Source organism: Pristis pectinata, chromosome 5 (genome assembly GCF_009764475.1).
Source record: "Pristis pectinata isolate sPriPec2 chromosome 5, sPriPec2.1.pri, whole genome shotgun sequence".
NCBI classification, from domain to species: Eukaryota; Metazoa; Chordata; class Chondrichthyes; order Rhinopristiformes; family Pristidae; genus Pristis; species Pristis pectinata.
The window spans coordinates 71,270,809-71,283,316 of NC_067409.1; the positions used below are offsets into that span (position 1 = coordinate 71,270,809).

Below are 12,508 nucleotides of genomic sequence, written 5' to 3' on the forward strand. Positions count from 1 at the left end.
TAACGTAACTGATGACCTACACAGGGCTCAGCACATAGTTGCAATCGCAAGGAGGGTGCACCAGCTTCTTTACTTTCTTAGGAGGTTAAGAAGGTTTGGCTTGTCACCGAACACTCTAACAAACTTCTACAGATGTACTGTTGAAAGTATCCTGACTGGTTGCATCATGGTCTGGTACAGCAATTCGAATGTGCAGGAATACAAGAAGCTGCAGAGAGCAGTGGACTCAGTCCAATATATCACGGGCACATCTCTCCCCACCATCGGAAGTAACTATAGGAGGCGCTGCCTTAAGAAGGCAACAACTATCATCAAAGATCCCCACCATCCAGGCCATGCCATCTTCTCACAGCCACCATTGAGCAGGAGGTGCAGAAGCCTGAAGACCCACACCACCAGGTTCAAGAACAGTTACTTCCCTTCAACCATTTGGTTCTTGAACTAACTGGCACAACCCTAATCACTACCTCAGTAATAGCAACACGATGACCACTTTGCACTACAATGTCTTTTTTGTCCTAATTGTGTTATTTCTTGTAGAATTGTGTATAATTTATGTTTAATTTATGTTTTTCTTGTGAACGTTGTGTCCCTAATGCTATGTTCCTGTGATGCTGCTGCAAGTAAGTTTTTCACTGCACCTGTGCATACATGTACTTGTGCATCTGACAATAAACTTGACTTTGATTCACTGCATGATCAAAGACAGAGTCTGCAACCCCACTCACTCAGGGAACAGGGTCCACCCGAGAGTTTTAACCCCCAGGGTCACTCATACTAACTTCATGGCACATTTTTCCAATGTAATGACAGAATGGAGACTTCAATAGCAGGGCATGTGTTCGGTTCTTCTAACTGTCCTCAAGGCATGAGCTGCCTTCTTGAACCACGGCAGTCTGTAAGGCAAAGGAGCTCCCACAATGAGCAGCCTGGAGGAACAGAGTGATCTGCAGAGGCAGTTCAGAGGGTAATGGTCAACAACATCGAGGGGTCTGGAGTCACATACCGACCACAGTGGGTAAGGGCAGCAGGTATCCTCCCCTAAAGAACATTAGTCACAAGAGCTAGATGAATTTAGTGGCTTCATGGCTTTTGATGTGGGTTTATTTCGAGAACTGAATTAAAATTCTCACGTGCCACGGTGGGATCTGAATTGGTATCCCCTGATTATTGGTCCAGGCTGCTGAATTACTAGCCCAGTCATCAACATCAGAGCTAAAGGCTGGCTGGGAATATCTGATACGGATCCACTCTAGAGTTGGATTCTGCCAGAATGCAAGGTGATTTTAGTTACACTGCAAAGCAAAAGGCAGAATTCTACAATTATAGACTTTGTCCTTCCAAACTCAGGTTGTGTCTGCACAGAACCTCTTGATCCCTACAGCTTCAGGAAGTGGCACTGATAGCTGTAGGCTGCCACTGATGGGCAGCCCCGGTGTGTTTGTAACAGGCCGAGTGACCACACTGTCCTTCCAAGGAGAAGCTGGCACTGCATGCCTGTCACTTGGGTGTGTGTAAGGCCATTTGTCAATTATATTGGACCCAGACAATGGAATCATTGTGCACATCATTGGAAGACATCCTTAAATGTTCTGTTAAATATACAATGGTTAACAGAGGGCCATAAAACACAAAAGCTGTACTGCACTCCAATAAAAGCAATTTTAAAATCAGTGCCAACAATTATTAAAAAGGACAAAGAAAACCATTTTTGCAAGAACTGCCCAGTAGGAATAGAAGAATAGGAGCTGAGCATCCTGTCCTTCAAGGCTGGTCTGTCATTCAACTCCACAGCTGACCTGAGACCTAATTCCACACTTCCCCTGTAGTACGAAAGACTTCATCAACTTCAGATTGACATCCAACAGCCAAACCACCTTGACATTTGCAAGAGAGTTCTAAATGTTTTGACTGGTACCGTCAATATGGGCCAAATGACCTTCCTTTGAGCATATTGGGTGTTCAACAAGTTTTGAGTGCCTCGTGCATTCTTCAAGCATAAAAATGGTCAATCCACAAGCTGGTGGACTGAGGCAGTCTTCACGGGCAGGTGTGCACTCAATAGTTGGACTGTGGTTGGAGATGGGAGCCCTCTCGCTGGTGACCAGAAGCAGCACCACGATGGAGGGCAACACCAGAATTCAGCTGACAGATTGGGATCCTGTCAGGATCTCAGCCCCACGGAGGATGATGCAGCACCTCAACCACACCAGCATTACCCCTTCCGAGACATAGGGATGGCCAGAGTGTGATAGAGCTGCTGTCAATGAATCTTAAAGCCAAGAGGGTTCCAGCAAAATCAATCACCACCTCCTCCCTCCCACCCCGCAACCGTGCAGAGCCACAAACTACCTCCGCTTCCACTCTGAGCTTTAGGTTGGACATCAACGTCAGCTTCCTGGTCTTCGCTCCCATCAGCTGACGTCGTCAGTTCAGCACGAGAGATCTGGCCCGCATCAACCTTCTCCTCTGACCCATTGTCCGCCACTGTCAAGGTCGAAACAGAAAACAAAGAGTATTTAGGGAAAGGTGACTGCAGAAAGCACACAACGTCCCTACAATTTCAAAGCTGCATTAAGGCACACCACATCTTCATAATGCATCCTGTAGAAAGGGTGCTCTCCAAATATCAGGCATGGCGATCCCAATATAGCTACACACACAGACTGCAGGAAAGGCACTGTGCCTGCCCAACATGCAAGCTGATCCCAGCTCCAGCAGAGATTCTGATTTAGACTCTGCTGTCATTTAACTCAGTGACGTCCAGTATTACTTATCAAGAAAGGGTTTTCTTCCTCTGTTCATGAACGGCCATTTGATGAAGGGATCTGGGACAGGCGCATGAATATGCAGAGAATTAATTTTTTGAAATTTTTAAATTTTACTTACAGCGTGGTAACAGGCCCTTCTGGCCCAACAAGTCCGCGCCGCCCATTTTAAACCCAAATTAACCTACCCATACATCTTTGCAATGTGGGAGGAAACCGAAGCACCCGGAGGAAACCCATGCAGACACGGGAGAACATACAAACTCCTTACAGACAGCGACGGGAATTGAACCCCGATCGCTGGTGCTGTAATAGCGTCGCGCTAACCGCTACGCTACCATGCCGTGGGGGATATGGACCATATGCAGGCAGAAGGGATTAGGTGTCATTCACTTAATTAGTTCAGCACAATAATGTGGGCTAAATGGCCTGTTCCTGTGCTGTACTGTTCTATGTTCTATAGCAAAATAAAACCAACAAAAAATACAACAGACGCTGGAAAACTACAGTGAAAAGGGAAAATGCTGGAAACACTCAGCAGGTCAGGCAGCATCTGTGGAGAGCCACAGCTCTCTTTCCCAGCTTTGCCCAATGGTCCCACACTTGAAATATTAACTCTGTTTCTCTCTCCACAAATGCTGCCTGACCTGTCGAGTGTTTCCAGTGTTTTCTGTACTTATTTGGATAATACAGCACATTGGTGCTGAGATTTTTCGATTTCAATATTACTTTAAACTGCCTACAGACTGCATTCTGTAGACACCTCAATGTGTTTAACAGGTATGTTAACAGTGGTGCATGAACATCTCCAGCCTTCTTACTCTATCTGAAGTTGACAACCAACACGTGACTCCTGGCTGACTGCATTAAGAAGATGGACCAAAGAGGCAGGAGATGAGGAGAGCAATGAGGGAGGTGATTCTGGAGCTTTAGATCTTGGAGCTGAAGTCATGGCTCACAGGGACCTAGGAGTACAAGTACACGGTTCCCTAAAAGTAGCGTCGCAGGTAGACAGGGTGGTGAAGGCGGCTTTGGCACGCTGGCCTTCATCAGTCAGGGCAGTGAAGTACAGAAGTTGGGCAGTTATGTTGCAGTTGTACTACACGTTGGTGAGGCCGCATTTGGTACCTTGTGTTCAGCTTTGGTCAAGCTGCTATAGGAAAGATGCCATTAAGCTGGAAAGAGTGCAGAGGAGAATTACAAGGATGTTGCCGGGACCTGAAGGACTGAGTTATGGAGAGAGGTTGAGCAGATTGGGACATTTTTCATTGGAGCATAGGAGAATGAGGTGTGATCTTGAGGGGCACAGATAGGATGAATGCACACAGTCTCTTTCCTAGGGTTGGGGAATGGTGAAGAACTAGAGGGCACAGGTTTAAGGTGAGAGGGGAAGGATTTAATATGAACCTTTAATATGAACCTGAGGGGCAACTTTATTACCCAGACGGTGGTCCGTATATGGAATGAGCTGCCAGAGGAAGTGGTTGATGCAGGTCCATTAACAACATTTAAAAGGTACTTGGACAGATACATGGATAGGAAAAATTTAGAGGGATATGGACCAAACGCAGGCAAATGGGACAAGCTTAGATGGGAATCTTGGTCGGCATGGACAGGTTGGGCCAAAGGCCTGTTTCTGTGCTGTATGACTCTATGATTATAATTAAATACAAAGGTGAACAGAATTGGCAAGATTGCTGAGGTAGGATGGGGAGGCTCCAGGAAAGGTTTTGAAAATGAGAATTTGAAAAGTGGGGTGATGCTTAAACAGGAGAGAGTGGAAGGGTGGAAACACAGATGCAGGGTTCAGTGTCAGAGTTGATGGAGAGCAGAATGAGGAAGGCTAGCCAGAGGCAAGTTGGGACGGTTGGGTCTGCAAGTAACGTGGGTACGGGTGAGGGTTTTCAGCAGCAGCTGGGGCAGAGCCAGGTGACAGTACAGAGCTGCAAGTAACCAGGCTTGCCAATGGGGCGGATACAGGGCTCAGTGCAGGGCTAGAGAATCCAGTCCCGTTTCAGACAGCAGTGGGCGAGCAGGAGCCCGTGGATGGGGAATGGCGTTTGTGAGCGAGGGTTCAGGACGACGGCTTGGCCTTTCCTTATATTCAATAGGTGGGCGTTGTTGCTCATCCAGTGCTGAGTGCTGCTCCAGCCATCCTCACCACTCAGGGGCTGGAGGGGCCAAGGGCGAGCTAACATGGCTCCCAGTGAAAGCAGGCCACCTCTCTCTGGGTGGTGCTGAGGGGCCGTATGTGGAAGGGCATTAGGAGGGGTGGTCCATGCATTGATCCACGGAGGACGTCTGAAGGAACGGTGCAGGTGGGGGATGAGAAGCCAGTGGGGCGGCTCCCATCACATGGACAATGTGTGTTGAGGAAGCTGGGTTACACCACCGCCCTGCTGTTGTTCAACAGGACTTTGCCAGGAGAGGCTGTCGCACATGTAGAGACATACAGCACGGAAACAGGCCCTTTGGTCCACCACAATCATGCCAACCATTGCACCCATTCACACTGATCCCGCTTATCTGCATAGCCTTCTACTCCCTGGCAATTCAGGAGTTTGTTTAGATGCTCTTACCCATTGGCTGTCAAGCAGCCAACAACACACAAACACTCTCACCCATTGGCTATCAAGCAGCTGACAGCACACTAAGGCTCCCCTCCATTGGTTATCAAGCATCCAGCAGCATGCCAACGCTCTCACCCATTGGTTGTCAAGCACCCAGCAGCACACTGAGGTTCTCACCCATTGGTTGTCAAGCACCCAGCAGCACACCAAGGCTATTACTTAGTTTGATTCTTTCTCTTACTGTACAGATATTTGCTGAGCTCTCACTGAAACTAATTGTTGAATCTGAGGATGTTACTCCTTAAGCAATGAACTAACAAGAGTAAGTCATCACAGGAACACTGAGACCCTGGCACTGATCCACAGCGTACAGGAGGGTGCTCTAGGCAAGGGGTCCAGAACATCAATGAATGATGCATCTAACCCTCCTGTGTTGTTGTGTTTTCTGCCTGACCTATGGCAGGCCATGACTACAGAGGCCAGGCCTTGAATTCAACAGTTGCAGCCAATATAAAGTCTCATCCAAAAGAAGAGGTCTCATGCAGAGCAGCAACCCCTCAGTCTTGGCTGGTCTCTGGAAACAGCATGCTACAGATGAAGCACTGTCCGAAAACCCTGGTAAGCCAAGTTAACTGCCAACCAACATCACACAAAAGAAAAATCACCTGGCCATCATCACACTGCAGTTTTAGGGATCTTGCTTTGCAAAGATCCACAGCCAATTTTCTTCACAGCTTCCAGGATGTCCCAGAAGGCATATGAATAGCTCCTTTGAAATACATGCCCTTTCTCCCCCCTCCAATGTTGCAAGGAAGTTAAAAATAGCACAAGAGAGACTGTTCCAAAAATACTGGGGTTCTCTTCTTTATAGTTACTATCTGTACCAGACAGTTGGGGTTAATAAATATCTAGTGAAGATTGAAGGGTGACTGTTCAGGGCTGGACATCTGATCAAAGCCAGGAAGCGTGGATCTGTTACATCTTTCTGCACCCATTAGTAGCTAAGGGTTTAATTAATGCACAGGGTAGGGAGGGGATGAAATAAATTAAACAGGAGGCTTGTATGGTAACAACCTCCACTACCTCCACACATAGATTCTGAGACAGGCTCAAACCAAGTCAGCCCCGCCTGCCAGTGAAGTGTGAAAGGACTGCAGGGTTAAAGGGTGTCAGCCATGATCTTCCCACAGAGCTCTCCAACTTTTCCCGAATTCCCTGCTCAAATGGGAAAGTCTCCTACTGGGAAAATCCTCTTGAGCAAAGGATGCTAGCAAACTGTATTGAAAAATGCACAACATAATTCCACTCTAAAGATCTCTGATTAGATAAGTGTTAATCACATTGTAATGGTTAAATCTGGTCGCGTATAACTGCCATGTGTGATTTTTTTTAGCAACAGCTCTGTAGAATAAAATGGAGGTAATCTGACAACCTGACAACATTTGTGAAAAGAAACAGATTTAGAGTTCTGCCTGTTTTGGGAGTGAAGTCCTTAGAAAACTCCCTGCCACAGGTACCACACCTTTGTTGGCAAAGAATGAGTCAGCCTCACTGGTTTCACGATTACAGTGGAACAGCCGCCATGGCGCATTAATCTTCCCTGCTTCGACAGCTGATGATTAGTGAGGTGCACAGTGCACAAGTAGCAGGGAACGGTAGGGCCCTGCATAAACCAGCTGCTGACCCTGCTCAGCCCTGCAGACGCTGCTTTTACAGGCCTGCTTCAGGCTGGCAGGGTTTGGGCTGCGGGACTTTTCCAGACCCCTCCCCTCCAGCCCTGGCTGCCCTGCCTCTGAAGCCCGTCATCAGCAGCACAAGGCCCTGGGCTGACATCTGAGCCTTCAGCACGGCGAGGCCTGCAACCAGAACTCCAGCCTGAACGGGGACAGAGTTCCTCTTTCAGCAGAGGAAAACTCCAGGCTCGGCTCGCTCCCATTACTTCAATCTGCCAAGCAGAGGGTGCTTTGCCTTTCCTAGCTCGTACCTTGGGATAAGTCTGGCCCCTTACATCCAGCAGGATTGTACCTGAAGCAGAGGAATGTTCCTGCAGAGGTCAGCCACACATGTTGGAGACACAGTCTCGCACAGCATGGCCGTCCCGGGCACTGGGTTCACTGCTGAAGGTCAGCCAACAAGAAATACTTTGTACTGGGATTTAAAGGCGGTGTCAATAAATAAACCGGCCTCTCCCACTAACAATGAGATGATCCTATGTGACCATCTTGCAGTGACAGCAGGGTTAGGACCTCACGGGGCACAGAAAGTACCGAGCTGGTGGGGGCTGCTGGTCCACAAGGTTCTGCATGTGTGGGTGTGCACACGTCTGGCTCCTGCACCTCAGCAGTGCAGGGTGAAGAATAGAATGCACTGGTGGTCAAATGCATGTGCATGCACACTTCTGACTTCTGCACCTCAGCCGTGCAGGGCGAAGAATAGAATGCACTGGTGCTGGAATCGATGGAGCAGAAAGCAAGCTGCTCGACGGACTCAGCAGATGAAGCAGCATTGGTGGAGGAGGAAGGAATAAGGGAAAGGAGTCCTGATGCAGCGTCTCAACCTGAAACGTCGACAATGTCTTTACACCCACAAATACTGCTCAACCTGCTGAGCTGCTCTATCAGATTGTTGGGATGATGCTGCAGTTCAAACTCTGCAGCAAGTGTGGGTCAGTCTGTGATGTACTGAGAGGCGGGACACTGTGTGCCTGACCCTCAGCCACCCAGAATGGGTCAGACCTTCACTAAAAAGATGCAAAGGCACGTGTTGCTTTACAAATTTTGTTGTAATATTTTAATTAATTTGTTGATTTAACTTTTTCAAGCGTCTCAGACGATGTGACTGAAGGCCATCAAGTGATCCGGGGGAGCAGCCTTGCTTTCTGCCACTAGAGAACTAGTTGCTGCAGCAGCAATGCAGGAGGGACTTCAGGAGCTGCACAGAGACAAAATGGATGTGTGAAAGGAGGCATCCCGCAAGACACAGGCTGGGACCAGTGCAATCTGGCCAATATCCTCCTTTGCGTTTAACCTAACCTACAGAAGGATCTGCATTTCTATGGCATCTTTCACAACCTCAGGGCAGCTTCCAAATGCTTTTCCAGAAGTGACTGTTGTGATACAGGAAACGCAATGGCCAGTTTGTGCATAGCAAGTTCCCACAAAGAGGGATGTGGAAACAATCAAATAACCTGCTTCCGGGATACCAATCAGGCAGGACACTCTGAATCATCATCAGAGGAACCACTACACTCAGCTGAGTGCAGGTGAGGTCCAAGATTAACCTCTTATTAGAAAGGCACAACAGCATTCCCTCAGCACTGCACTGAAGTGTCCGGTGTGGCATTAGAACCCACAATCTCTCAACGTGGGAAGTCAAACCAGGGTAAGGCTTACACAGTGAATGGTTGGGCCCTGGGCTGTGTTGTGGAACAGAGGAACCTAGGAGCACAAGTACATGGTTCACTGAAAGCAGCATCACAGGTAGACATGGCGGTGAAGAAGGCCTTTGGCATGCTGGCTTTCATCAGTCAGGGCATTGAGTTTAGGAGTTGGGACATTATGTTGCAGTTCTACAAGACGTTGGTGAGATCGAGTTTTGTGTATAGTTTTGGTCACCCTGATATCATTAAACTGGAAAGAGTGCAGAAAAGATTTACATGGATGTTGCCAGGACTTGAGGGCCTGAGTTATAGGGAGAATTTGGACAGGCTAGGACTTTATAATTTCACCCCTCAGTCTCCAACGCTCCAGTGAATAGAGGTATACAAACTCACGAGGGGCTTAAATAGGGTGAATGCACACCGTCTTTTTCCCAGGCAAACGGAATAAAAAACTAGAGGGCATAGGTTTAAGATGAGAGGGGAAAGATTTAAAATGAACTTCTTAAACAGAGGATGGTGGGTATATGCCAGATTGAGACAGGTACAAGAACATTTAAAAGACATGGATATAAGTACATGGACAGGAAAGGTTTAGAGGGATATGGGCCAAACTCCAGAAAATGGGACTAGTGTGGTGGTACCACGGTCGGCACGGACAGGTTGGGCCAAAGGTCCAGTTTCCGTGCTGTATGACTCTACAACTCCCATGTGTGAGTGCTGTCCATCAACACTCTCCTTCCACTTTAAACTCATTTGGTCCAAAAAGAACAAACAATTCACTTCTGTTGTTGTGAACTGCTGTCACATGCACTTCAAGATAAACTGGGACCCACTCACTAGCTCTTTTTCCCCTTTCTATGCTGCCTGCAGTTGTCTGATACAAAATGCAGTCAGTCCGACTCATTAGAGTTACCACACCTTACATGCACTTCCCATTAAGCTTCACTATTACCTCTTCCAGTTGGCCTGTCACATTCAATGCACTGATTGGCTACTACGTCTGTCAGCCCATCCATGACCACGCTGGTCTGCCACTGACCCTGTCCTCCACACAGCCCGCCCACCACCTCACCTGCCTGCCAGTCAGCCCACCTACAACCAAGCCCATCTGCCACTCCCCAACCACTGAAGCACACTTGCTGGAACCATCTCCAGTGTTGGTGGGGCAAGATACAAAGTACCACATGCAAGCCACAAAAGCCTGGAACCTGCAGCACAGGACGCGGCCAGGAACCACATTTTCATTTATAAGTAGGCTGAGGAAAATTGCAAAGTGTGAAGCTGCAGAGAGTCGTGGACTCTGCTCAATACATCACGGGCACATCCCTCCCCACCATCGGTAGTATCTACACGAGGCACTGCCTCAAGAAGGCAACATCTATCATCAAAGATCCTCACCATCTGGTCCATGCCATCTTCTCACAGCTACCATCTGACAGGGGGTACAGAAGCCTGAAGTCCCAAACCACCAGGTTCAAGAACACTACTTCCCTTCAACTATTCAGTTCTTGAATCAACCTACACAACCCCAATCACTACCTTAGTATATCAACACTTTGCACTACAATGGACTTGGTTTTGTTCTAATTGCGTTCTTTCTTGTAAAAATTGTGTATAATTTAGGTTTATGTTTTTTCTTGTGAATGCTGCTTATCTGACGCTATGTGCCTGTGATGCTGCTGCAAGTAAATTTTCATTGCACCTGTGCACATGACAGTAAACTCCACTTTGACTTTGATGTGGTGGGTGAGCTAGACAAAATGGAGGCCTCAGCGAGTGAGCCAGCCTCAGCCCGTTGGAAGAAGCGACTCTTCCCGCTTGGTCTCATTCTGCAGTTGTTGGGTCACTTTGCTATTCTGGTTGTGTGTAAAAGTCCAGCTCCAGAGCTGACACTCTGATGTAGTGCAGAGGCGGTTCTGCACCGTCAGAGATACAGGCTGGCTGGTGAGCACAGGGAGGATGCAAATGGTTCTGCTGCATAGCTCTGAAGAGTAGAGGCCATGTCCTGGTCACTGTTCTCCCCTCAATCAACATGTGGAAACAGACCTTTCAGCCAACTCGTCCATGCCAATTGTGTTGCCCAGCGAGCTGGTCCCATCTGCCTGTGTTTGCCCATAGCCCTCTAAACCTCTCCTATCCATGTACTCATCTAGATGGCTTTTAAATGTTGCTGATGTGCCCACCTCAACCACTATTTCTGGCATACGCACCACCCTTCGCATGAAGAAGCTGCCCCTGATGTCCCTTTTAAATCTTTCACCTCTGATCTTTAAACCTATGCCCTCGTTTTTAGCACCCCCTCCCTGGGAAAAAGACTGCATGCTTTCACCCTGGCTGTGCCCCTCATGATCTCTGTCAGGTCACCCCTCAATCTCCCTATACTCCAGGTAATAAAAGTCCTAGTCTATGCAACCTCTCCTTGTAACTCAGGCCCCCAAGTCCAGGCAACATCCTGGTAAATCTTTTCTGCACTCTTTCTAGTTTAATAACATCTTTCCTATAACAGGGTGACCAAAACTGTGCACAATACTCCAAGTGCAGCCTCACCATATCTCATATAACTGCAACATAACTTCCCAACTTCTATACTCAATGCCCTTGACTGATGAAGGCCAGCGTCTCAAGTGCCTTCTTCACCACCCTACCTGTGACACCGCTTTCAGCGAACTATGTACTTGCACTCCTAGGTCCCTCTGTTCCACAACGTTTCCCAGGGCCCGACCATTCACTGTTTGATCTCCCACCATACCGTGGACATCGCTTTGATACTCCTGGCAGTTTCTGTTTGCTGTTTCTACCCTATATCAATGACCAATTCCAGCTTATCCCTTACCCAGAATCCAACTTCTAGATCCACCCTGATCTCACCAAACTTACAACCACCCCGCAAGGAGCAACTGAAAAGGAGAATAAGGAAAAAGATAAAAGCAGACCTGAGTCTTTAAAAATTAGCAAAGAAAATAGAGAAATGCAAGGATTGTACCTCTGGAATATAGATCAAGTGTTATTTGACTGGTTTTCAAGATAAAGGGAACTGATGGGTTGTGCAGAGAAAGTATTTCCCCTACTTGGAGAGTTTAGGATGAGACTTGGGGGGTGGGGGGGGGGTGGAAGAGAGGGGGGTAGGAAGCATAGAGCCAGATTGTTCCAGAATGAAGATAGAGAATACTTCTGCACACAAAGGCTGTAGTTTTGGAAACCTCTCGTACACACTGCAATTGAGGCTGCTCGGCAAATGTCTTTTAAAGCCACAAAGTCTGAAGACTGCTCTGTCGACAGTGGCTCCAGTCCACGAGCGTTTCAGTAAGGTTTTGCAAATTGCTTTGAATGTCTGGTTGAACCATCCAGCATTTTAAGTGTGCTTCACCTCAGGAAGAAAGCATTATTTGTGGGGTGTATAACAGCACTGACCTATAGTTTCCCTAGACTAATAGCTACATCTGGCCTTTTGTGCACAGACATTGGATTTTCCACAGCCATTATTGAGAGTTACGAAGGCAAAACTTCCTTAAAATGCCGGGAGCTTGAAGTGTAGTCTAAAATTATTCAGCATATTCTAATCTGCAGGATTCCCTACTAAGAAGAAACACTTATGAACCTGAAATATAAAGACAAAGGGACTTTAACCTGTAACGTTAACTCAGTTTGCCTCTACACAGATGCCGCCTGACCTACTGAGTGTTTCTGCTTTCTACTGCCACTTTCACTCTCATATCGCAAAACTCTCTTACACTCAAAGCAGTTCTGGCACCCTGTCACCATGGGAAACACTGCAGCCAAACTGTGCATAG

At 47.6% G+C, this 12,508-nt stretch overlaps 1 protein-coding gene across 3 annotated transcripts in view; it reads right to left on the minus strand.

The window, feature by feature from the left end:
* Nucleotides 1-12,508, minus strand: part of rreb1a (ras responsive element binding protein 1a) — a 184,076-nt gene that overhangs the window by 78,506 nt on the left and 93,062 nt on the right. For all 3 annotated transcript variants that reach the window (XM_052015651.1, XM_052015652.1, XM_052015653.1), the window contains exon 3: nucleotides 2,353-2,487. In XM_052015651.1, coding sequence (XP_051871611.1) covers nucleotides 2,353-2,487 — 135 coding nt within the window. The remainder of the gene's footprint in view (nucleotides 1-2,352; nucleotides 2,488-12,508) is intronic.